Raw genomic sequence first — 27,589 nt, forward strand, 5'->3', positions numbered from 1 at the left:
TCATATAATGTGCCTTTATTGGGGTTTAATATAGAAGCCGGATGAGGGCATTTCGACCCGTCCTTTTGCCTTGGCATCGCGCATCGCGACCCAGGACAGAGCAAGTGGCGTAGCGCCTCGCTGGATCGATCCATGAATCGCGGAGTGCTATTCGATTTGCACCATCCTCGTTTCGCCCTTTCGAGGCGCGAGTTCAAAACACGAGCACGACACCCTTCGCGTGCGAACGGTTGACCATTCTCTTCTCGCCTGGTGCTTGGAGTAGCGACATTCACAGTAGGCTAATATTTGCGAGATATACCTTCATCCGGCCTCAATGGTGTAACACTCAAACTGTCCTGATGCGAGGATTTAAAAAAACTTCGGGTATGCATGCATCCTACATAAATAATGTTAATAGTGCATCAGCCTACATACATATTTTATCGTTTGGTTCAGTATACGGTGCCATTTACAGTTGTATAGTTATGTGCATGACTTATACATGTCAGGTCCTAACATGCATAAGCTATATCTTGAGTCTGGTCTGTGACATGCGGACTGGATAACTTCCGATTCGCTTCGATTCCGTTGCCTGTTAGTTTAGATCTCTTGTTTTACGTCTATTACCAAACATGTTCGTCTTATGATCATCATTTGAATTTCATCAAGAACGAAATGTCATGGCTCGAGTATTGATAGCCTTATACATGTATTTCCTTTCATATGCATTATATGACCCGTTGTATGGACTAAGCCAAAACACAGCTCATGTAAATTTATCTGATACACATGCAGTATATACAACTTCATGGGTCAACAGTTGAGTGAGAGACTTTGCTTTATATATATATATATATATATATATATATATATATATATATATATATATATATATATATATATATATATATATATCCGATAACAATTTATAATCTTTAGCACACTGAAGTTCCTGTGTTAAACAGTCCTGTATAGCTTGATTTACCTGTTGTACAGCAGATCATATATAGGTTTAACGTAGTCCATTCCCTTCACTATGCATGGGGGCGTATACATTAGCTTACAACTTTGTAGGCCCTACAGGCCTATATATATTTATAATTTATGTACTTCATAAAAACATGCGTATATGACTTTTACCACAGGTTCAGGCCTCTCTGGCTGTTCCATTGCGATTGTTTATGCGGGATGCTTCATGAGATAATGCAAAGCTCGGGAAGAAGGCTTTTTCTTTTTAGGAATAATTAAAGAAAACACCAGTATACAGGAGAATGAATCTAGCCAACATATTCCTAGAATGCAAAATTTTGAGTGACATTATATATAAAAGACAATGATTTCCTCCCTTTAACATTTGTACATGGCCTATATATTCACACGTTATATATTCTCTGACCTGTTTCGATATAAATGAATATAACTCTGTAGTTTGAATTTCCATCTATTCTGAGTATTTATCCATTACACTCAAAAACACTATAGGCCTGTCCTGATCGAACCGGTATGTCCTAAGAAATTTGAGTTCACGTCCGTATTCTACAGCATGTTCTGTCACCGGTGATACAACCTACGATGGTGTTCTAAACAAGTGTGTACATCAACAAGATCAAATAACTTTAGATTTTGTGTGTTAACAATCATATTTTTACTGTATAACACTTAAGATTGAAAAACTCCTGGTTTCTATACGAATCTTGTTTTATATCAAAGCCGTTTGTTGTCAGATATGGCACCACTAACACTCTTTAACCAAAGTATAAGAAACCTTGTGTTCCACTGATTAGCTTAACGTAATACACGAGTAGTGCAATTCCGAAAAACGAGAGACTCATTTTGACTCCATATTTCGGCACTTTATTTTGCCATCATCAGGAGAACCTAGTGCCGAAATAGTGAGTCAAAGTATAAGGCATGTCCAGTGTCTAAATTGGTCCCGATCTAATATTTAGTGAAGCTGAAACAATGAGCATGACACCATGCAGCAGAATCTGATTTCTCACGCTAGTTGCATTTCTATTTCATCATATTAAAATTTATTAACCCCGATACACGAGTGACCCAATGCGGCACCAGTGTCACTGCATGGAGAGAATTTAATGCATCATTCTTTGTAAAACAATTCAATCCGAATACATTTGTGTGGAAACAAACAATGCCAAAACTTAGATACTTGGCAAACATAGGTAAATATCGACATGAAAGAGAAAAACAAAACAGGCTCAAGACAAATATCTACCTTTGGCCAGAAATGCCTGTATATTACCAAATGTCGACCATGATCTCTTGTTGATCATGGCATACAGCCTATGGTCTTGACTTCATCATAACTAGAAATAAAAAACAGACTAGCGTATATATGTTGCAATATAGGAAAGATGTGTTCATTTATTTTCTTTATTTTTTAGTTGCTGTTGAGAATAGAACATATCTCTTGCAGCACATTCGCTCAGGAAAGTTTCCCTGCCGCCAGGCGAACGTGTTCAAGTTAGATATAATACATGTGCTTTCTTTTTAACTAGGTTGAAAAACATGCGCTCTTTACATACATGTAGACCTAGACATTGAATTTTCTAGCGAATGCTATCTTGCATATAGCCCAACAAGACCTTTAGTTAGAAGTTACAAGTTAATTTGTAACTTCTAACATGTAACTTCAAACTGCATTTAGTTTACCTATTCTATAGTTAAAAGTTGTAACTGCCAACTAAAGTCTCTAATGTGTCAATATACAATCTTATGCTATAAATACCATTCTACTGATGTGATTTCAGTTCAAGAGAAAATCGTCAGATGAAATTCATAATGCAGATGAATGATAATGATGCCATTTTAAGCATGTACCAGCAGGCCTATTTCCCATTTCTGATTCAGATCCGATCTCCGCTGCAGTTTGTTCACTTCTTATGGTTGAGGAATGTTCTGTTACTTAATTCAACACCGCCATTTGCAGATTTCATGCAAACTTTTGTTGACATCTGAAACCTTTTCGTTCCCACGAAAACAACACATATTTATAAACCAGAAGCCTGAGAAAAAACAAATAGGCCCTACATGCATGGTAAATGGCCAAATATTTCGCTCCCACAAAGTACATTTTTGGAGGCAAATATACGAGTCACAAAATCTTAATTTTGGAGTTGAAACCTATATTATTCCAGTACAAAATTATTCTACCTTCCAAACGAACCTCAGAACAGCTTTCTAATATCAAAAGAATATTAAAAATCAGACAAAATGTGTAAATTAGTGAGTATGTAGGCCTATAAATACTGACAGAAAGATACACGTAAATGCTTGAGGCAGTTAATGGTTATGTAGGCACAGGAAGGTAAACAAAGGCAAATGTTTTGATATTTTGGTCATTATAGTCTATATATATATAGAAATTCAGTCAAACACCTATACAAATATCTGAGTTTCCTGCCTAGGTAGGATACACTTCTAAATCATTGCCCAGTAAAATTAATAACGTATCACTGACTACTACTTTATGCCTATTAAATCTCCCAATAAATTTACGATTGTGAATATTATAGATGAGGGTATATTTTTTCCACACAATATTGCCTTTTACTCGTCGGAAAGCCTCATTTTTTATCTCTTTTTGTTTTTTTCCCCCCACAGATATTCAAGATTTTCAAGCGGGAGATGTAACAACTCCCAGTTCTAATCAGACAACACCGGCAAATGTCACCACGTCCAGCACTAATCAGACAACTCCAGCGAACGTTACGACACCGAGTACCACTCAGACAACGCCGGCAAACGTTACAACACCGAGCACTAATCAGACGACGCCGGCAAACGTTACAACACCGAGCACAAATCAGACGACGCCGGCAAACGTTACAACACCGAGCACTACTAATCAGACGACGCCGGCAAACGTTACAACCCCAAGTACTAACTTAACTACGGTGGCAAACATTACTACCCCGAGCACAAACTTGACCACGGCACATTCTAATGTTACAACAGCCTCATCAACTCCCATGACTACCTTGGCACCTTCCGATTCGCCACCATCAGCCTTCAGCGTTGGATCTTTCTTCGGTGGAATCTTCCTGGGTGTTTTGGTGACAGTTGGAAGTTTTCTCCTACTTAGATGGTATATCAACAGGCGGAAAAACGTTCCCTACAGAACAGTGTAGTTGGTTATGTGAGCAAAGCTGTAATCATATACCATTACTGTGTATGTTGTATGTTGTAGGTAGGACGACAGCTCAAACATTTTGTTTTATATCTATGCATTTTAATATGGGCCATAGGTTGGGAAAAATTGATTCTGCAAAAATATATCATATGTGCATATTAACTGTTTAATATCATGAAAGAGAAAATAAAATAAAGAAACTTCACTCTGGTATATAATTAACAATTCATTCTTAAAATACTAATTTCTAATCATTCCTCTCTGTTCAGAAGAATTTGGCTCTTTTGTTGTTTGATCAAAGAGACAGTTTATACTATTATATCCATTAGTTCATCAAGGTTTACTTGTTATTTATAAGCATGAAAAGTGACCTAATAATTAGGCAGCTAAGTTACAGCTACAAGAATAATATGGCATCCGTTGGCCTGTAGTCCAAAAATATAACACTGCTGCTGAAATACTTAATCAAACTTAAATTGCATCTTGCAAGTCACCATAAAAGGCAAAGGCCTTGCAATGAAAATCTATTATGTTGGTTCAAAGTGTAAATATCCTATTAACCATTTGCGTATGTACAATTTATAGTACTGTTCTGTTTTGTCAAACCAATGTAACTTTTAAATCCTCAACTCTGAATAATGTGTAAACAGGTGCAACTATACATTTATGCTTCATGTGTTGTATAGTTTTGCTGGGTGCAATTTAATGATATATATTTTTGTGCAGCAAGTCAAAGAGCTTTCTCTCAGAGTGATGTTGATATAATGTACATGTTAAAGCTATTTGAGTGTATGAGTGTACATGCTCAGTGTGGAGAAATTTCAAGCAAAGAAATTTTTAAAAGCATATTTCAAGTGTTAAGTACACATTCTCAGACATCCGGAATGGTGGGTAACTGTGATAATTGAACAGGTTATAGAAATAAACTGTAAATACTGAAAACTGTGAATGCATATTCCAATGAATGATCATTCCACAATGATTTATGTAAATAAAGATATATGAAAAATATGAAATACATTTTATTGTGCGTAATCTACATGCACCACCAGAGACAACTCTACAATTTGTCCTCTTTTTTTTCTTTGAGTAGCAGTTTTCCCTCCACAACGAAATGCCCATTATTGTCATTCCTTATGATCTCAAATACTCTGAGTGTAAAGTCATAATACTCAATATTCAATGTTCACTATAGGCCCACGTGTATGCTCTTTCTGACAGAAAAACTGTCACGCAGTAGTTTTAATATTTTTACAAAGGTGTGTTTTCATGAATGAGAGAAACAGCTCTGACACTATTGTAATTAAGCCAAACCATAACAGAACAAGTACACAGGTCATGTGTATAAGAGTTGGTTGACTGGCTAGTGCTGGCCAGATGTCTGTGTCTGCATGTGTACAACTCAGTTAACTCTGGTCACCTTCTGTATGCACAATTATTTTTCTTGACATTGTAAGCATCGAAACCTATTAGTTTCTGTTCATATCAAACCCAAAATATGTGTATGTTGAATTGCACCACATAACAGCCATACATGATCATACTGAAGTGACTTGATAAGATACCTGGCAAAAAAAACATCAACTCATCGAAATTAAATATACTATACTTACTAAAGACTTATATTGACCCTCAACTAGAGCGTCTCTATTTTCCTGCATGCAACATGGCTGAAATCACATTGAAACCATTATTTTCCAAAAATGTTCATACTTTGTGGCCCCATATAAAGTTCTTTTTTCATTATGAGAACTATTTTTAACTGAAAACAACATACAGTGTACATGAAGTTCCTTTTTTTGGTCTGTGCTTTCAAAGAGTACAGTGAGCATGGCAGTCGTTCATACAAAGTGTCTGGCATACATGTGCATGCAGGTTTCCCTTGAAATACATCTGAGCCGGGTGTGCATGTGCTTCTTTTATCTCAACAGTACAATACCTGTTGCACAGTCTATTGTGATGGACAATGAAACAAACAGAGCATGTTCCCACATGACTCTCATGCTGATGTACACATTTAATGACAGTCCCATGGTTTCCAGTAACAAGCCAGAATTATGGCTCACTACAAAAGTATTCCAAGTCTGTGAGGAGCTCCATGGCTGCCTGGCTTACAGATTTGTCTCTGTCATCTGTGAGTTTCTGTAACAAGCCTGCAGGTTGCTGGAAGTATAACAGAAAACAAATAATGTATTCATCAGAGATTGGCTAATTTGCATTTAGGTATGTAGTGTTATTCACCAACATATAGCACTAAGACCATAATATTAATAATTAACAAAATGATCAAAATGTCATACATGTATTGACAGGATTAAAAGATGTTTGAGAAGCAGCCAGGAACTTGTGTACCATACTGAGACAAACGCATAACATTTATGGCCTTTACTTATTGCAGCTTGTATTTAAGCTTTGTACATTACAGCTCTGTGAAAACCTAAAATGAAAACATGACTTGAGCTTACCATTTCTATGAATTCATTCAGAGGCTTCGTGTTTTTCTCGTCACAAATGAGTGACTGGATAAGATGCAAAGAGTGCAGTCTGATCTCTCCATTCTGCTCATCTGCATAAAACAAAGCTATACCATTTTGTAATGTGTAGAAACACAAGGAAAGTGCTAACGTTCAAGATTATACCTGTGATTAATATAACAGAGGTTGTACTTAGCTTTAGTTTTTGCAAGTACATGGTTCACCACACACACTCCACACAGACATAAACACTGAAGAAATGATTGTCACATAACATACACATACATATTTTGTTCTTGAATCACATTAACAATCACTGAATAAAAGAAGGCATGCTTCATAGGTGTGTAGTTCATGGACATTAGGTGCATGAGAGATCAAAAGTTATTTTCACCCTCAAGGTGCTTATGTATTTATTTATTTGTTTATTTGATAAATAGCTTTACAGGTGGTCAGCTTTATAGATGGAGGAAACTGGAGTTCCTATAGTAGAATACCAAATTCTGGCAAGTTTCTGTCAAACTGAAGTTCTCCACCAGCAACATACAGATATGCACACCATAATGGTGGCAAGTTGTCTAGACTCAACATTTAATTGCACACACAGCCACATGTTTAAAGCATTGTCAACCACTTACTTCACCACGGGCCCACAAACAAGGCCAGATTAGAGCCTGTATCTGAGATGATCCACATATTTGTACAGTTATACGAGATACAAGTATTACCTTTCAACAACCATGTGAACAGCTGCACCATGCCAGGCTTGGAGGACAAATGTTCTAAACCTTTCTGATTTATTGTCAGGTTATACAAGGCCATTATCAGCAAACTGCAACAGATAACTCAGATAATTATTGTTATTCGTGTCCTCGATGTTAGAGGAAGACATTCTATACACATCAATGTGTCTGCTGAAAACAGTTTTTGGGTCTGGAGATTTAAGAAAAATGTTTTTTCAGTGGTGCAATCAACGTAAAATGGAAACAAAAGCTAAGTCCCTCATTTCAGTCAGGAGGAATGGGTTGTGTAAATAGGCCCAGAATAGGTCTAGTTGCAACTCTGTACATGCACATGTGCATTTCATCTTAGTGAGACAGACAAACATCCTTGATGCAACACACAAACACACCACACGTGGCCAAATGACCAATTAAATAACAGAAGTATGAAATTAGCAAGCCAAAATGTTACTTTCTATTTCTGGCTGGGCTTTTAGGCTTAAGAATATTTCACTTCTTATTTCTAAAGATGGTAGTCAGGTTTTCTGGGTGGACTAGACCTGGCAATCCTCCTCATTGGTGAAAGATGAGAGTGACCCTTTGGTCAATTAACTGATCCGGCAAGGACCTTCCCAAATTAAAGTTACCTATCAAAACCTAATTCTACAACGTTAAATGTACTGCCTCCATAATTTACATTTCTGACATTCATTTGGTTAAAGGAGAAGAGAACATAAAAATGATGCCAAAATCAGATGAAAAAGCATCAAAACTTATTTCAAATATGATCTTTAATATTTTGGGGGATTTTTTTTCAAGAGAAAAGGGTATTTGAAAATACTTTTGTATGGTGGTTATTTGGGACCAACTTTTGGTATTTATCGCTGTTGTATAAGAATGTTCTAAATAAGGATGTGATGCTTTTCTAATAAATTTATTTGAATGTAAAGTTGTTTATATTAAAACAGATGCATTTAACCTAAATTATGATATTTATGAACATATTAAAAATATAAATATGATCCAAATTGAGGTTTATTACATTTGTTAGCTGAAAAGAACAAATTCTAGTGCAAAAATATTTACTAAACCTGTGTTACATCCTCATTTATGACAAAAGACTAACAAAGACTATAAATATCAAAAGGTGGTCCCCAAATACCAACCATAAAAAATTATTTTCACGCGTCTTTTTCTCTGTAAGGAAAAATTGGAAAAAATATTGAAGACCACATTTAGGAATAACTTTTCGCACTCTTTCATCTGAACTTTATGCCATTTTCATGTTTTCTACACCTTTAATGGACAAGGTAAATGTCAGAATGTTAAATAAGAAGGGAGATCATTTAGATTGCTGAATCAATCAAGATGAGCAGTCATGTTTTCAGCTCAATTTAGTTGACAGTTTAATAAATTATGTGTAATGGGATACAAGTAAACATAGTAAAGTTAATTATGGCTCACAGCTTTTACCATGATTTATCTGGACCAGAGCTTGATACCCTTAACCATGATTAATTTGTTGTTAATAACACTAACTGTGTTTGATGGCAGCGATCAGTCTCAACAAAATATTATGAAATAACAACAAGTGAGTACATGTGATTGATTTGAGCTCACTGATATGATAAGATGACTACACCCAAACCACACCGAATTTATATATTTATTTATTTATTTGATTGGTGTTTAATGTCCTACTCAAGAATATTTCACTTATAGGGCAGCCACATTATGGTTAGAGGAAACCAGGCAGAGCCCTGGGGAACCTCACTACCATACACAGGTTGCTAGCAGACATTCCATTATTGTTATAACATCAATGATATGAAGGGAACATTTATCATATGAATTTCACATCTATTTCACAATCATCAATACAAAATAAAACAGTGAAGATGACGTGCGGTATCATGTCCAAGTCCTCAGCAGATGGGGATGGTATTGCACCTGTGTATTGTCACTGATGTCCTGTCATCCTGGGGTTAACACAAGAGACAAGGAGTTGGACCCACCATTTCAGTTTCTCAGCCTTCACCCTTGGTGCCTCAGCCACTGTCTTCAGACAAGTTTCCACTAGTTGTACCCCTCTAGGGCTGTTCATTAGAAACTCACGCCCAAATGCAGATGCTGCTATGTCTGACATAGACATAAAAAAAGTTCCATGCTTCAATAAAAACATGTCTCCATATTCCTGTAAGGTTTACATAACAATAAACCTTAGGACGCAGAATGCAACAATTCACACAAATACATTGTATGTCTGCTAGTCACGTCTCTGACTTTATAAACTAAAGGTTAATAAACATGTCACTGGCTTCTTTGAAAAGTACAAAGATACAAAGATTTCTACAAATCAAAGTACCTGGAGCTGCTTCATAAAGCCCATTACATGCCTGTAAATTCCATGGTGATCAGTACTGTAGATACTGCGATGACACAGTAGTTACATGAATGTAATGCTACATGCACTTTGTGAACGAACCCCTGAACCGCAATATCTCTACCTTCTTTAACAAGAATGCAACTTTAGGTCAAATGTATGTACATAATAATTCTATTTTGAACCAAAATTTGCATTTTCTGGATTTATGGAGTAATATCACTAACGTACAGAGACAGAAAATACATATGTGACATTTTCATTGCAATGAATCTTTCACCTAAAGAAATGCACGTATAGCAATTCTCACCCAGGACATAGACACCTATAACAAGTCTCACTCAGGATATGTACATCTATAACAAGCCCCTTGTGACAAAAACAAGTCTGACAATACATATATTCTGTCTAAAGTCCCACCATGATTTGTACAACTCAACCAAATATTACATACGACATATACTTTTAAGATAGGAATTAATAAGTTTAATTCACAATGTATTGCCACATAATAGCTAAAATATTGCTGATCTAATCTATCGCAAATCATCATAATCTATAGTATGCTTACTGGTAACAGTTCCACACAAAGCCATCACAAACTTTGACTCTGGGCTGTCTTCTTTTGGCCAGTCATTTTTATACGCTGACAAATAACTCTCCAGGGTACTCGGCACAAGGGACAGAAATGCTTCAATAGTGCCCTGAATGATACAAAGAAATCCTCTCACACACACACACACACATTCAGAAATTGTCTGTGATTAAAACATTGCAAATCATCTTGAAAAGAGTCATTTTATCTGAAATTCTGAAACTTCTTTGAAGGTGAAATGCACAGGATATTCTTATTAATATAAATTACTGTAAGTGTGTAATTTTGTCACACCCTTACGTTTTCACTGACTGATTGGTGTTTAATGCCGTGCTCAAGATTTTTTGACATATATTGAAGAGCTCAGGTTAATGGGTGCAGGAAATTGAAGTGGCTGGAGTGAACCAATGACTTTCACCAAGTATCTGACAAACCTCTAGTCTTACATTTTGAAGAAAACCTTCACCCACACATACATACTTTGTCAGTCGTTTACATTTTGAAGAAAAGTATAATGATGTCAGATAGATAAATGTCATATAACTGTACAGGGCTTTTTAATACACAGTATAAGTTCATTTTCAGTTTTTATTTTGGATTGAAGAGCTCTAGGGTGTTTTTTTTTTCAGGGTTTAAACATGAGTGGCTTGAAGTTACCCCTGTGAGCATGGTCTGTACGCACTGCTCATTTCTGGAGACCCTCCACAGCAGTGTGCAGCAAGCCGTGCCCAGGCCTGTGCAATACTCAGACTGCTGAGATAGCTGTTCACACAAGAGGCTGACCTCCTGACGTAGACTTCTGTTCTCCTGAGGATAACAAGTCATCAACATGTTACTATCTGTCACTCAAGGATTGGCAGTGATTGCCTTCACATTGCGAAATACTGATAAACACTTGATATTTAACATTGGCCTACATGTAAGTAACATATGAAAGATTTAAGAATTTCTTGTAATGAGATTTTCTCACCATTTCTTACCTTAAAAGAACACCATTTTGTTATCATACAAGCATTTTAAATACATAGGCCTACTAATGATTTATTTCATACATGGAGCAGACATAAATTGTCACAGGCTTTTTTACACAACCCATAACCTAAATTCCTTGAAAATTGAAAAATGTCAATACACATTTCGAACAAACAGGTTATCAAAACACTTTTTTGAAATAAGACATACTGTCAAATTAATCATTCATTTTCATAAATTTTCAAGACAAATAAAGAATAAAAAGAAGACAGAATTTCCCATTTCATAAAACATAATTTTCAGGAGGACAGAGAATCAAATGTGCTTCATCCAATCACTCAAGTTACTATATTATCACTTGACACATCCAAATGTTTTATTTTTTGTTAATGTGTCTTTTATTAAGGTGAAGGTGAATGACTTCATGATGTGCATTTGACAATCACTTGTACCTGTTTCTCTGCCTGGTTCTGTTGAACAGAAGTTTCAAATCTCATTTTCAACTCTTCATTTTCAGCTTTTAAAGATAATATACCACAGTCTAACTTCTCCACCTCTGCCTGAAGTTTGTGTAAGCTCTGAAGTTCTGCATGAGAAAACACGGTAGAGCAATATAAATACATTCATATACGACGGAGTAATGGAAATGCATGTACAAGGAAGTGGCATGTTTACTTCATAGCTGTGCATTAAGATGCATCTTAATGGAAACAGGACATATTTTACCCTGCAATAAAAGACTTACAAAAGTGGAAAAAGTATGTGTTAATAAGCTTAGTGCTGCTTGTACCATCTAGTACACATGATGGTATGACACAACAGAGTACAGCCTGACACTTTCATGCTATTTACAAAGTGGGATTGGCTCACTTGACCTCCAGTACCTGTTGAAATTAAGCTTAATTAGGAGTATTTCTGTCTTGTTTCCATGATCTACTGATAAACTTGACAAAATGTGTTAGAGCGTGTACAATATCCAACTTGTGTAATGCACTAACCATGCTTACTGTATATCCACTTACTTTCCTCAAGCTCTACAACTCTACCCTGTGCAGACAGATAATTTCTATCCACAACTTTTGGAAGGATTTGTTTCAGCTGAATAATTTCAGAGCAGAGTCTCTGTAAATCTGTCCTTTTCACCAGAATGTAGCCTTCATTTCTCCTTCTGCTTTCAGTCGCTTTCACCTGGAATGAAAATAATACTTACAACATTAACTTTTGATACAATGGCTTAAGCCTTCAGTATTTATACTGCAATTTCTACGACATTCAACTTTTGCTAAAATACTTATCACACACTGTAGGCCAATGCCATTTATTGCTGCTTTACAACATGCTTAAGAATATTTCACTGACACCACAGCAGCCAACATTATGCTGGGAGGAATCTGGGCAGAGGTAGAGGGGGACCCACAACCATCTGCAGATTGCATGCGGACCTTTCCACGTACACCCCAACACCATTAAGCCTTAGTCAACTTTCTGTCTAACTGTTGATAATGCATGAAAATGACATTTTGTATGTGTGTCAAAACTTCCTTCTGTGAATTACCACAAAAGCTCTATCTCCACATTCTTTGCTCTGCTTATCTTCAGACCTGTTTGTAACCTGTGGGTCAGATTTTATTGTAATTCAACCAAATCAAAATTTACAAACATCTCTTCTGGTCCAAACTATACATATCCCTTATCTGATTTATATATATGGAGCAATACAGAAGTTCATAGAAGCCCATGCCATTCTCTTGCTGAAACGATGTAGAAATTTGAGAAGGTTTCCTTTTTTTTCCCTCACAGCAATATATATACAGAAGCTCCCTCAAAACAATGATTCTATGACATTCAGCTGACAGGGTGAACAATCAAGACCTCAAAATAGAGTATCTATGATATTATGGCAGACATTCATCACTTCAAAATAGTGTTTCTCTGATACATAGACAGACAAGGCAGACAGGCAGACCTGGCCTCAAAATAGTGTTTCTATGATAATATATATACAGGTATTCATCACCTCACAAGACTATTTCTGTGATATTCAGCTGGCAGACAACACAGACATTCATCACCTCACAACAGTATTTCTGTGATATTCAGCTGATAGACAGGATGAACAATTATTACCCCCAAAAGTGCTATTATTTATTTTGATCCATTTGGATCGTTGTTTTATGCCGTACTCAAGTATATTGTACTTATATGACAACTGCCTGCATTATGGTGGGAGGAAACCAGACAGAGCCCGGAGGAAACCCACAACCATTCGCCAATTTGCGGGCAGATCTTCCCACATACTGCTGGAGAGGAAGCCGGCATAAAAGTGTTATTATGATATTCATCTGACAGACAAGACAGACATTCATCACCCTACCCTTATGTCAGCATCCAAACATCTCTTCAGCTCATGCCATTCTCTGACAAGATTATCATGATTGCTGGATACTTCATTCACAAGTTTTACCTGAATAAAAAAATAAGAACATGATAATTGATATAACCAGTGTTTTAAGTTACATACCATGAAAATGTCCAATAATTTACACTCAGATTTGCTAAAGATTCAAGATCATACATACTATCTCTACTATCTATCAAAAAACATGAACAGCAACCATTATTTCCGAAAAAAAATTCAGTAACCGCTCTGTACAAGTTTGTAGGCTACTGCACGTGCTATCTGGAAATAAAATTATCATTTGAAGGATTGAATCGTATCATTCCGTTACCTTTACCATTAACATCTATATTTACCACGTGCAATGCAACATGTACATGTAGTTGTGGACTGGGTTAACAAAGACAGAAGTTGTGAAATTTTGATTCACAGAGTAAACCCTGATGAAGAGGACAGAATCACAACGTAGAATAGGCCAACCACCAAAACATACGTTGCATTCCATGTGACTACTTCTGGATTAGACACATTCATGTTGTTTTTCTTTAAAAACTCTTGTAATTTCATTGCTGAAATTTACCCAAGCCCACAAATTTCATAGTTTGACAGTTACTAAATATAAGAAGACAGTAGACTAAAAAAGGACAAGAAAAAAAAAAAAGAAAGTTAAGGAAACTCATTCAGTAAATTCAAACGCCTTTCTTGCTTTTATTTTTGGAATTTACCATTTATCAGTTTTGGATGATTCTCCCGAGACTACATGTATCTCGTACAAAAAAATAAAACATCAATTTTACTATTCACATAACATGTTATATTTACTTCGTGTTTTAATAAAATTATTTTACTCTCTTCTTTTCATGCATTATTAATTTAATTGGTCCTTTCAGTAGCGTTATTTTGGGCACTTTTTTAGCAGCAGCTCTGGATCTAAGACCAATATTGATTAATGAATATACAGAGACTCCATTGAACGATTAGATGACGTCAGTCAGGAAGTTATTTCTTAGTTATTATTTCTTGATCAGTGATAACATCAAAACCTTACCAATACTTTTTCATTTTCTGCTATTGTCGCTGACAGCATAATTCCACAATTCAGTCTGCAGAATTACTTCTTCTATTCACCGATAAATATGCAAGGAAATATCAGCACCGCGCCAGCAGACGACGGATTACTACGGGGTTTGCCTGAAATAAGGGAAACAACTCCAGCATTCGTAAATCAAACGGTGACTCTTGGAAAAGTTGCCTCCCTTTGTTCGCCTGAAAATGTCAAATCTGAAAGTTAATTAAACTTTTGTTTAGACAGAATGAGTGATTTATTATGGCTTAACATCATCTCGTATTTTCAGTCATGATGTGGAGAGAATTAGCCACGAGTACATATCCAGTTTCCAAAGCTCAAAAAAAAAAAAAAAGGCGACAGACATGTTTACTTAAACATTTGACAAATAGCATAAGTTAGTCTAAAAAGGATTTAATTAACAATATTTATTATCAATATGTAATTCATTTATATTTATTATATGTATTTCACCTGAAGCTGAACATCTTTCAAGAGATACTTTTTCAATTTATGCACCTATTAGGGTCACTTACAGAGACAAATAAATATACAAATGCCCTATCCAAGGAAGGGGTTTGAACCCATAAATCATGTGTCATGGTGATTAAAAAGCAAGCATCACAACCACCGCTGCTATTTACACTTACATGATGGGGAACAAGTTTATGGGTGGGCAAAACTGGGCACTGGAGAATACCATTGCCCTTCATCCAGTGCCTGGCAAGCTTTACAGCTGAATTACAGCTAGTGGAACATTTTTCAAAGTAGCTGTGACAATTGATAAAACTACTGGTACCTGGGAAAACAGATAAACTGTAAAGGTCCCCCCCCCCACCCCCCCCCCCCCAACCAAAAAAATACACTAAAACAGAAATTTTTGATGCTAATTCTTGGTTCTGTTAATTAGGTCCAGGTTGGTTCTGTAACCCATCTATCAATCAGGATAGGATATAAAGGCCCCCTGTTCTTGCTGCAGCCAATCAGCATTTCACCAACTATGTTACAGGCTTGAATCCAGTTCTTATCAGTTCAGCAATAGTCTTAGTCAAGAGGTTTATAACATACATAGAGAAGGGCAGCGGTATTACCAAACACTTCAGTTTTCTCAACCCAGATACCTGATTCAGTCATATAATGAATAAATTCTTAATATACATTTAAGAGCTTATAAAGTTAAAGTTGTTAGCCAATAGCATTGCCAGGGTCCATGTTACTAGTGATTTACCACTTCTGGTAGCCTGATGCCTGTAAAGTTCATGACAATGGGGAAGAAAGCAAAAAATGATTAACAGGAATTAACTGGATTTGATCCACTGGCAGCTAGATACAATGTTCATTGGGGCTTGTGTGAAGACCACTGAAAGGACAACAAACATTGCTCTCAATATTTATTTATTTGATTGGTGTTTTACGCCGTACTCAAGACAATTTCACTTATACGACGGCGGCCAGCATTATGGTGGGAGGAAACCAGGCAGAGCCCGGGGGAACCGTTGCTGACAGACCTTCCCACTTACGGTTGGAGAGGAAGCCAGCATGAGCTGGGCTTGAACTCACAGCGACTGCATTGGTGTTGCTCTCAATAGCAGTGCTGGGCTACACGTATAGCTATCAAGGACAGCAATGAGGAGGATTGGCTTTGTACACTCTGCTTAAATTGTAGGCTGAATAGTAGAAATAAGAACAAATAAACAAGAAAAAAATGGAAAGGAATATAGTACATTTGAACCCCAGACTGCCAGGCATCATTTACAATAGGCCTAGTACAGAAGATATTAGGTGACTGATAGACCAGAACAAAAGACAGAAACAATACATTGTTGCACAGTTAGTGCCAAGAACAAAAGACAGGAAGAATACATTGTTGCAAAGTTGATACCCATTCCCACAGTAAACTGCACTGACAAGTTTCATGCAGTCTTGTTTAAACCTTGCAGGTTAAATTCTGGGTGAAAATTTTACAATTTCTGAAAATTTTCTTGGCAATTATGTAAACACCACAACTCAAATGGCCAAAATTGTTTGAAATTCATAATCCTGAGGTCATGATTATTGTCAGAAATGTTTTTGTTTGATACCATTGTGCAGTTTTTAGAGTTGACCTTCTTTTGAGCCAATTTCATAGGGCAGTTACAGACTAATTTGCTTATCAAACTCAACAAATCTTGGAAAACTTCAGGCAGACAGCTTCAGGCGTTCTGGAGAAGACTTTTTAAGCTTATGAAAAAAAAATCAAAATGTCTGCTAAATCATGTCTGGCCAAACGGCACAAAACGTCACAAGTTGCTTCCTATGTTTCTTATTAAAACTTCAAAGTTTGGTTTTTCTACCCTCACCATTTTCGGGATACAGCAATTTTACGAGGTAATAAGAATAAAAATAATAATCCAGACGATTTCAAGGTGTGTCAGAAGGATAACCTGGACCACTAATAAGTGCAAAAAGCCTTCCTGACATCACACACAATGCCTGACCCTATTACAGAACACTGACACACAGCCAACTAGTTTCTGGCCTATCCCTATATGCCCAGTGCCAATTAAGTCAGGAAATACTAGTGGCAAAACTGCCACGGTCTCATGATTACCCAGCCCAAAATTGTGTTAGACCTCCTGCTGAAGTAGCTGTGGTTTTAACCACTTAATCACCATGCTGCGGTTAACATTTGGTCACATCACTGAGATCGCTTCATCAGTTATAAGCAATGACTGATTTACTTATTTATTTATATATTTGATGGTTCTTTAATACTGAAACATTTTTCATCATGGGAGAGCCCGGGGGAAAACCCACAACCATCCTCAGGTTGTTGGCAGACCTTCCCAGGTACGGCCGGAGAGGAAAAAAGCAAGAGCTGGACTTGAACTCACAATGACTACATTGCCGGGATTAAAACACCAATCACAGAAATTAATAAATAACTGCAAATGACAGTAAAGAGGTTCACCAATAAAAGGCAATGAATTTAAGTCTCTTATAATTGTCTAGACTGCTTGGAAATAGTGGTACAGAGATCCACATACCCACAAAAACAGAACCCATCAGTGTCATTTTGTGAAGTTTTATGTACGAAAGTATCTGTGACAATAAGTACAAACATGGTTACAACTTGTTGATAGGGACTCAAAAAGGTTTCTCTCCAAATTTCTGTTTAAAATTGAATACAAAGATAATTTTGTTAGACATTCATCTTTTATGTACGGTATTTATTTACAAAGAAGCATTGTCAACTAACAATGCAAATACAATAGGTTTGATCATGTGATCTCCATTTGATCATGCAATAACCTCTGACTGATAAAAATTTGTATAAATAGCAAAGAATACTAACCAGGACAAAATAGGATTTTCTTTGAAACAAGTATAAAAGAATTAACAGGTTTGTCAAATCCAATATTTAAGAAATATTAAGCAGCTAAGTTCTGAGAGTAAAGAAGAAAAGGATAGTACAGTCAAACCTGAAGAAGTAGAAGTGTAGAGTGCTGTTCTACGTGGAAGACATAAGAAAAATGAATTAGAAAAATGATATTGAGAAATGAAGTATTTGACAAAAGGCACCTTATTTGTTAGTTCTTTTCTCTTAACAAATGATAATCAAGTCCTATTTAAGGTTTGGATTACGTCATTATGTAGATGTCCTTAACATAAACTTTCAACCACAAGCAGCTTTTAAAGCCAATTTTGAACATGTGACATTGAATCAACAGCAAAATAATAACCATCTCTTTTAACATGTAGCTATATTTAAATTTGTTATGTCCGTATATACATTATAACACCATACAAAACATTATATAAAGTATACAGTATATCTAGCTATAAAACGTCACACAGAATTGTATATAAAAATAACAGGCTCTGGTCAGACCAATCAAACAGCCAGACACAAGAAGGCCACAGCCGTAAAGCTGCATCAAGGCTTCTTAAACCACAGAAGGGAGTCCCTGTAATGTAAATTCTGAATGGCTACATCTGAGGGGTTGGGCGGAGGAGATTCATTTTCCATTGAGAACACAAAATGAAGAATCTTTTATGAGGACCATAAAATGGCCTTGCTACCATTACAATTTTGTTGGTAAGAGGCACTGCATTAAATGGTGCACATTACATTTAGTTTTGAAACCGTCTTAGTTTGGCCAATTTTAGCAGTTCACAACCACCAGTCATCTGGTTTAAAAATTCAGACACTTTGCAATGGAGGCATAAAATTTCTAAGATGTGACAATTATATAAAAATGTGGCTGATGTTAAAGAAAATTCCATTGAGATGTACAAGAGATTTAACAAAGGTCAGAAAATATATAAACTTCAATTACTGATAAAGACACCAAATGGAAAAAACTTATTTCAATTAGCACTTAAAAATGAAGGGAATATTCAAACATGAATTCTTTAGATAAAATATGATAATGTGTGAAATTCTTATGCTGTGTTAAGACCAATACAAAATCCAGCTATGTTAATTTGTGCAAACACGGATCACAGGCAGCTAGCTAAGGGTGTCTAATTGATGCGTATTCTGATGATGGTGATCGATCATGCAAAACAAGCGCACAGCTTCTAAACGTCATCAAGCACTTGCAAAAAAATGTGCGCAGTAGTAAAACAATAATACAAAGTGGCCTTAATCATTGTTCAATACTATAAGCTAAGAAAAAAAAAATGGTAAGAAATGAAAATTGATTGTATTTGTGGTGTGGTGACCTGAAAAATTAAGCACCGGAAAATTGGCATAAACCAAGAAGAAAAAAAGTGTGACAATGATTCAAAAAACCTATGAGGCAACAAAACTTCATCCAATGACATTGATAAAATTCAGAAGGCCCATACATGAAGTTGCAAAAAGTAATCTCCCTTTATCTAGGGCAGCACCACTCAAGTACATCAATTACGAGCAAATCAAACAGTCGCAAAGAACAAACACAATGGAAATGATTTAACAGTATTCTTAACAACTAAAATCAACTAACAACTGATGAAGAAATAGACTTCTTATGCAGAGAGTAACTGAGTACATGAACTTGTTAAGCCAGAGCGCTAGCTCTTGATACCACTACGAATGGGTTGTATGGCAACTAGTAACGTCAAACATTGCGCTGTGCACTTTTCTGGGCTGTAAACAGCCCGCTGATGCATCTATGCCCTTGGCTGACATTTGATAGTCCCTTTTTGCATTTTAAGGCCATTTGGTGCAAAGTTAAGAGAAGTTTATGAGCAAGGGACATGACAATACTCGATGGGTTTAGAGTCCTAAATGCATAGATGGCCAGTAATATGCGTGTCAGAGCACAACCAATCCACCCTTGTTTTCAAGGCTTTACTCGTCATCCTTATCCTTCTGCGGCTTGATGTCACACGCCTCAAACAGCTCCTCAGGGGTGTATCCCAGCAGGCTTTGCAAGTCGCAAACAAATCGGTACACGTAGCGCTTGCCAGCGGTCTTGTGAATGATATTTTTGTCGTAGTAATAGCGGAGTCCTCGGCTGAGCTTTTCATAGTTCATCTTGGGTTTATTTTTGCGAATGCCCCAGCGCCTGGCCACCTCATCAGGGTCAGAGAGCTTGAACTCCCAACCATCACCGGTCCAGCTGATGAAATGCTGGCAGGTCTTGTCCGTGAGGAGTTCCAGCAGAAACTGCCACAGCTGGATTGGACCACTTCCTGTCAACAAGACAGCACCATTGTAACTACATGGTTCAATTTTCTCAATAAGACATCATTGTAACAACACAGATTAATAATAGTGTCAGCAAGAAAACAGCATAGTAACTACGCAGTTCAAATGCACATGCGAAATACATCCTTGCTGGAGAAGCCAGACACTGGATACCACCAAAGTGGACCGCGCAAATTCTGTACAGAACTACATCCAGTATACTAAACCAGACAGAAATCAATGTTTTTGTGTTTTATCTTTCTAATCTTATATTTATCTATTTATTTTTTTATTCATTTTGTAAGGATGTCCTGTTCACTTGGGAAGCACCTCAGCTATCATCAGCTAAAGGAACACTAAGGCCCAATACAGTCTTTGCTCATACTGTAGCAATTAAAACATATTCCTCTCAGATTATTATTACATGTTAGTGAAAAGGACTCTGCGACCTACATGAAGAGCTTACAGTGGGTTGCACTCAGTGACCTGGAACTGCACCAAATCAACACCCACCCGCACACATGGCATCTTTACAGCCCCCGCCAAAAAAAAAAAAAAAAAAAAAAACCCAAAACTCTGCACCGTACTTAAGACTTATTAATTGCCAAGCTTTCCACAGGAGTACAAAAGTTACAAATTCTATTTCATGACACTTGGGTTTGCCAGGGATATGAAGGGTTAAGTACAGTTTGGAATTCAGCCTAATAATTTAATTGCCTAGCAAAGAAAAAAAAATTATAAAAAAATAAAACAAGATTAAAAATAGAATTTTTTTTGGGACAAAACTAAGGAAGCTATGCACTTACCAGAATAGCCGGCCAGTGCTGCGGCCTGGATGACAGGTTTGCCATCCGGTCCAGCAACAGCGTCCAGACAACCTGGCTGGAGACCTCTGAACCCACCATGACCCAGGCTGGCACGGAGGTCATTGCCATGCCAAGCGTCACCAAGTTCCTGACCACCGTATTCCTGGGCAGACCATGGACACTCTGTCTTGATGTTCGGAACGGTGTGATAAGTCTGCTCATAGTAGTCCCCTGCAGGTGACTCTGGCATGTACTGACCTATAACAGGAAAAGTTCTTGCATTTACAAATACATAATAAACACAAAAACCAAATGAAAGAATGTGGCTTTACATCATAAAAAACAATAATTCAACCAAATTGTTATACACAAAAGCTTGAAAGAAAAAGGAAAATAAGTCAGAAATTAGACAGCCTTTTTCCATTCAGCAAGTGAAATTATTTTCAAATCACAAACATATTTAATGTGAAACCTGTAAGTAACTTGTGTTAAAACCTTTACACAATAAAATTTCAACAAACATCACACTCACTGATATGGTCAAATGCAAAATATTTAATTGTTGAACATGTGAATTACAGTGGTAAAGACCTAATCTCTCACCTCGACAAATGGCTTTCCCTGGAATGTGTGGTCGGTACTTGTGTTCGGCGACAAGAGGGTAGAACTCATGGTTGTACTCATGGTAACCATTGGGCTGGCCACCCTCCAAACTCTGGTAGTCAGATGTGTCATCGTAACCGTTTGTAATCAGGTTCTCGCCGTTCATTTCGTTTAAGGTCTGGAGAGACTCTGAAATCTGGTATGAACCTTCAACATAAAAAACGAAAATGTATAAATGTATCACAACCCTTTAATGACAACATTAACATAAACAAAATGAAAAAATCTGCAATTTACAAATCGCCACTACAAAATGGCCAAATAAGAATTTATGATGCATTTAGTTTACTGGGTATGTAACAATTTCCACAAATAAGAAGGATTCACAACTCTTACACAAATAGTGTACCTGTGAAAAATGAAACTTTCATCTGCTTTACACTACTTGTGTATTATGTGAAACTTATCCTGGAACTACTGGATTTCACAACTCTCAGTTCACGGACTTGTGGGTTTTGTAGAACTGGGATTAAGATAAACATTGAGAACTGACCTTCCATGAAGTGGGGGTTGTTCTGTAGAGGAGCCACAGTCTGCTCATGCCCTGGGCCATAACCTACAGGTGAGACAATGGCATTCAGGTGAGACAATAGCATTAAAATGAGACAATAGCAATAAGGTGAGACAACAGTTTGGAGCTTTATGTCGTACTGAAGACTATTTCACTTGTACGCCTGCAGCAGGCATTATGGTGTGAGGAAACCAATCAGAGCCTGGGGGAAACCCAAAACCATCTGCAGGGTGCTGGCAGATTGACAACGGCATTCAGGTAAGACAGTGGATTTCAGCTAAGTCAATAGCATTCCGGGTGAGTTCTACACACAACGGCATTTTCTTATATCACAAAAATTTCACACAAGCAAGAATTAAAATGGTAGTCTCTGCTTCTTTAAGATGGAAAAAGTGCTTCACAGAAGACAAGGTTCAGGGGTTCATTTTCTGTTTTCTTAAAGGTGAAGAACCGAGGTCTTAATTTAATACTGCTCGCAACAATGATACTAACCTTGAGACAGTAGCCCATCGTTGAACTCTGGCATACACACTGGCTCGCTGTAGTTTGGTGGAGCATTACACAGGGATGCCCGCTCCTGCACTGCATCTGATGGGAAGAAGATGGCAAACAGTTTTATCTTCTCGTTCACAGGTAGGTATGTGTGTATGCTGGGGTTTAACATCTTACTTAACTATTTTTCAGCCATATGATGACGAGGGGTCATTAGGTGTGTGGACAAAACTGTGTCTTCTTATGGCAGACGCCAGACATGACACCCCATCCAGTCACATTATACTGACACCAGGCCAACTAGTCATGTTTCCTTGCTCTAACCTCTCACTGCTGAGCGCCAAGAAAGTACCATTTTTTGGGGGTCTTTGGTATGACCCGGCCCGGATTTGATCCCGGGGTGTCTTGAATTGGAGGCGGACGCTCTCAGTGTTCACCGGTAAAATGGTACTGTATATATTATTTCTTAATGCATGTTCTTTGTCAATCTTTCTGTCAAAATGCAAATTGGAAAATGCCAACTGCTGCGGCTGGTTCAAAAATCTTAGAATGAGTAGTAGCATTTTACTTATAAAAGTTTTCAGTAAATATAAAAAACTATTTCATAAACAGGAACTGCTTTTTAAATTTTGAAAAAAACAAGGCCAGGGTACACAATTTCTTACCTTTCTGCAACACATCCAGGTGCTCCCATAGAATTTCTCCAATAAACGGCGGAGCTCTGTTCAAGAATTCCTCCTTAGTTAACTTGCACAGATCTTTTCCTTTCATGGCAAAGTTTGCAACAACAACACCCTCGAGGGTGAACTCTCGAATCGCCCAGTTTAACCACTGGATGACATGACCAACCTCCCACTGGGCTGGATCTGCAGGGATCAAAACAGGATATTAGAAGTGAATTCAAACCATTTCATACAAAAGACACTTTATGTAAAATCACGAAATGATGACAGCTCCAGAATCAATTAGATAATTGCTAACTGATTAGCCATATAGAATATCAAAACATTGTTTCATTTGGTTTCTCATGGCCAGTCCCAAACAACCATGTTCTTTTCATGTCTCATATATCACATATTATGTGAAAAAGTGCATGGCATCTGTCCAAAAAGCACCAAAAAGTTTGCTCAGTTTAACACAACACCTGTGAATGCTTCGTTTGTCGGCTGACACCTAACAATAGGACTACACCTCAGGGGAAATTGGACAGAAGAGCAGTTCCGGCCTACACCCTATTCGTTCAGCATTACCTGAGTGGATTCAATAGCTCAGGTGTACCATTATCACTAATAATGTTGGCTAAGGCTTGCAGAGGAAGAATCAAAGCCAATCAATTAGATGAGGCAATCAGTGGAGATGTCCTTATTAAGCAAACACAGGTGAGGCAACAGGCAAAAACACATTGTGAAAACTCTCTCATATCTCTTCAGAGGAATTGGAAAAAAAAATACTTAAATGCAAATTATATGCAATTGTTAAGATACTTAAAATTGTTAAACCCTTTATCTGGATACTTAACTGTTTACATTACACCAGATTTTAGATCAATCATATTTCCATATTTTTTAGCTGTCTGTCAATCAACATTACAGGTACAGAATTACAGGTATCTTCAGCTGATGAAATCTATAGAGCAAACGTTTGAGATAACAGTGTTAAGCTGACTGCATCTACAAGTAACAGTTACAATATCACTATTACTTAACATTTCACATATTTTTCTTTGTTTTTATAAAATGATACAGATCTAAAACTATTGAGTCAAATCAAACAAAAATAGCTCCAGATTGAGAAGCATAATAATCAAGCCGAGCTACATTTTATAACCAAGTACTTAATATTCCAGTCTCATAAGAAAACAACAGAGCATGTCTTCATGGATGCCTTCATTTTGCTGATGAGATTTCATGATTCCTCCACATTCCCCATTTGTCAATATATATATTTCCACATGTATGTAAGAGTGACTGCACCGTCTCTTGTACAGGTATCTACATGCATACATATCCACCGTATCCAGCAAAATGTCAACAACTGATTTATTACAGACCAATGATGTACACAAAGAAGAAAAAAAGCATATTCGCAAATTTGTCAGTTTGTGAACAAGATTTCTTTTGTTCCTGGTTGATGGTCAGACATGCACTGGACACATGTTTCAGAGTGATACCCCTAGGCCTTATCACGATAACTCGTCTGATAAAGATACATCTACCTGACTGGCCAGTGGATCCCTACAGGCATAAAAAATAGTACCAGCCTTGACGAGGCATTAATGTATGTGTGACTAAACCTTACTGACTGCCCATAATCAGCGTTAATTTCAAACAAAAGACCAATAACATCTCCACAGCAGATACAGGTGGTCATCACTTAGTCCCCACCTTATGACAGATTGGTTCCAAGCCCAGAAAAAATCTACACCAGTAACCATGGTGATGAAAAAAAAAAGTGGTCCTGTTTGAATGATGTCTTTGTTCAGACATGGAGTTTTTGTTTGTTTTTGGCAGAAATGCTACAAAATGTTAAGGTTGAATTGTCATACATCTTACACTTGTCATCAACCTTTGACACACCTGAGAAATTACTGCCAAACAATAGAACAGGTGATGGCAGCAACAACCATACAATGTTTCACCCTAAACCTGATGACAGACATTTTTTTGACAACTCTAATGTCACCTACAGAGCCAACAAAGACAAAAATAGTCCACTAGTAACAGATTCAGGTTTGGGACTAACCAAACATTTAAATAGCCTGACGCTTTTTCTTCACACCTTTGCAGTCTCATCAGGAGTTAAACATAGCGATATACAATTTAACCCCTATTATTTTTACTGCCTTTGCCCCTTCCAAATTATTTTGATCACAACAATTCTTTTGACAAGAAAAAAAGTTGCAGCATCAATGTATTACCCATGCTGCCACAGTGAAATGCCATGCATGGGATGCCTGAAGACACACTCCTGCTGACCCCAAGCCGACCACTATTTTGTCGATTTCTTATGTAGAATGTTAACTAAGTGTGAAGATTGCCAGCCTGGTCATTGCCTTTTAGTTCTTTTACACAGCTTAACTAACTTTTTTTATTGAATTTTATGTATTGAATCTGAAATTAATATACAAACTGTGTATAAAACTATTCAATTATCTGTAAGGAGGAAAATAATAACTAAAGCTAATCTTGATCTCTAACCTTCCAGTATTAAAATTATTTTACTATATCTCCATATGCATGTCTGTAATAAGTACAACAAATAAACAATACTAGCTGCTAAAGTTAAGAATGGGATGCTATTGATTCAGATGTACCTATACAAGTTCTTGCATGATATGATCAAAATACTTTGTGAATGTAGATCACTAGTGATTTATGGGAAAGCACGGCAAAAATCAAACCACTACTTATGAATAAGAGGTTATCAACCTTACCAGCAACAACATAATATACATGTAACAAATAGCCTTACTACACATGCGGGGAAAATGACATTTACATACATAACACTGGATCTGCTTTATATGTGATAATTCCTTTAAGCGGAATTACACAACAACTGTTGATACACAACTTACAGGTAGACAGATTTTATAACAGAAACAAGCCTACAAGTAATCTAGGAAGCCATCTGTGGACTGATTGCTCGGGTGTCACAAACTTTAACAGTGTCTCACATTTAAGAAGATATGTCTCAATTTAAGAAACACTTCAAGTTTTGCACTTTGAAAATATCAGTGTGCCTCATTTTTGGGCGTATTTAGGGCTTCTCACCTTTAGGAACATTTCAAAGTGTCTCATGTTCACCTCTGGTCATATTTTAAGTGTCTCACCTTCAAGAATAATTTAAGTGTCTCACGTTTGGGAAAATTAGGAGTGTCTCACCTTTGGGAATGTTGAATCTCTGCTGATCTTTCTCAAAGGCCTTGAAGCTGACCATCACAGCCTGGGACATTTTCTGGGTGGTGCCCGGGGTAAGAGGTGGCACCTGGGTGCTCGGAATGTCTGCAGGGGGGAAAAATAACAATAATAAGACACTATAAAAACACAGAGTATAAATATAATTCTTGCACAAGAATTAACAATTCATACAAATTCATAACCAGATGAGTACATCACAACAAGTGAGTCAGATCATCAACAGGTACCCCATCGTAAATTAACCAATATCCCATGATGAATCAACCAATATCCCATGGTGAATCAACCAATATCCCATGATGAATCAACAATATCCCATGGTGAATCAACCAATATCCCATGGTAAATCAACCAATATCCCATGGTGAATCAACCAATATCCCATGGTGAAACAACTCACATACTATGGTGAATCGATATCCTATATATACAGAGATTGTATTTCGTTCTGTATGTTTCGCTATACTGCATATTAGCAGCAAGTATCCAGTAACTGCTGTGAATATAATGTATATATTGAATTTCTTTTTTTTTTCAAATTAAGCATTGTAACTGAAGAATGCTTTACTTCCACTAAGAACCCAAAATTAATATTCTTTCACTAAGCACATGTAATGCATATCTATACATGTTTTATATCTAAATATATCTAAGTTTTAGATATATGATGTGTTTATTACTGGTAATAAATTAATAACCTAAGGTCAGTGACACAGATGCTTATTGTGTGATAATACTAATACCCTGGAGGCCCATGTCCTATGTTGTTGTTGAGAACATTTATGTATGTACA

General features: G+C 36.9%; 2 protein-coding genes across 2 annotated transcripts in view; both read right to left on the reverse strand.

Moving 5' to 3' along the window:
- Positions 1-5,711: 5,711 nt before the first annotated feature.
- Positions 5,712-14,856, reverse strand: LOC135482332 (heat shock factor 2-binding protein-like). Its single transcript, XM_064762262.1, has 10 exons — positions 14,728-14,856; positions 13,656-13,745; positions 12,304-12,469; positions 11,734-11,867; positions 10,967-11,116; positions 10,286-10,418; positions 9,347-9,470; positions 7,338-7,441; positions 6,601-6,701; positions 5,712-6,298 (listed from the first exon to the last, which is right to left on the reverse strand). The coding sequence occupies exons 1-10, from the start codon at positions 14,764-14,766 to the stop codon at positions 6,191-6,193; spliced, it is 1,149 nt and encodes a 382-aa protein (XP_064618332.1). The 5' UTR covers positions 14,767-14,856; the 3' UTR covers positions 5,712-6,190.
- Positions 14,857-17,800: 2,944 nt separating this feature from the next.
- Positions 17,801-27,589, reverse strand: part of LOC135482342 (protein C-ets-1-like) — a 48,520-nt gene continuing 38,731 nt past the window's right edge. The window contains exons 4-10 of the mRNA XM_064762274.1: positions 26,761-26,880; positions 23,542-23,742; positions 22,877-22,972; positions 22,367-22,429; positions 21,814-22,020; positions 21,211-21,468; positions 17,801-20,409 (exon numbers count right to left, since the gene is read on the reverse strand). Coding sequence (XP_064618344.1) covers positions 20,066-20,409; positions 21,211-21,468; positions 21,814-22,020; positions 22,367-22,429; positions 22,877-22,972; positions 23,542-23,742; positions 26,761-26,880 — 1,289 coding nt within the window. The 3' untranslated portion in view covers positions 17,801-20,065. The remainder of the gene's footprint in view (positions 20,410-21,210; positions 21,469-21,813; positions 22,021-22,366; positions 22,430-22,876; positions 22,973-23,541; positions 23,743-26,760; positions 26,881-27,589) is intronic.

The sequence above is a fragment of the Liolophura sinensis genome, chromosome 1 (genome assembly GCF_032854445.1).
Source record: "Liolophura sinensis isolate JHLJ2023 chromosome 1, CUHK_Ljap_v2, whole genome shotgun sequence".
NCBI classification, from domain to species: Eukaryota; Metazoa; Mollusca; class Polyplacophora; order Chitonida; family Chitonidae; genus Liolophura; species Liolophura sinensis.

What these genes read in the sequence shown, in the direction of transcription:
- LOC135482332 (XM_064762262.1), bottom strand. Translation starts at nt 14,766, where the DNA reads ATGCTGTCAGCGACAATAGCAGAAAATGAAAAAGTATTG. An exon ending in CAGAAAATGAAAAAGTATTG is followed by an intron (nt 13,746 to 14,727) that starts GTAAGGTTTTGA and finishes TTTTTTATTCAG; the next exon opens with GTAAAACTTGTGAATGAAGT. An exon ending in AAGGCTGAGAAACTGAAATG is followed by an intron (nt 7,442 to 9,346) that starts GTGGGTCCAACT and finishes TATCTGTTGCAG; the next exon opens with TTTGCTGATAATGGCCTTGT.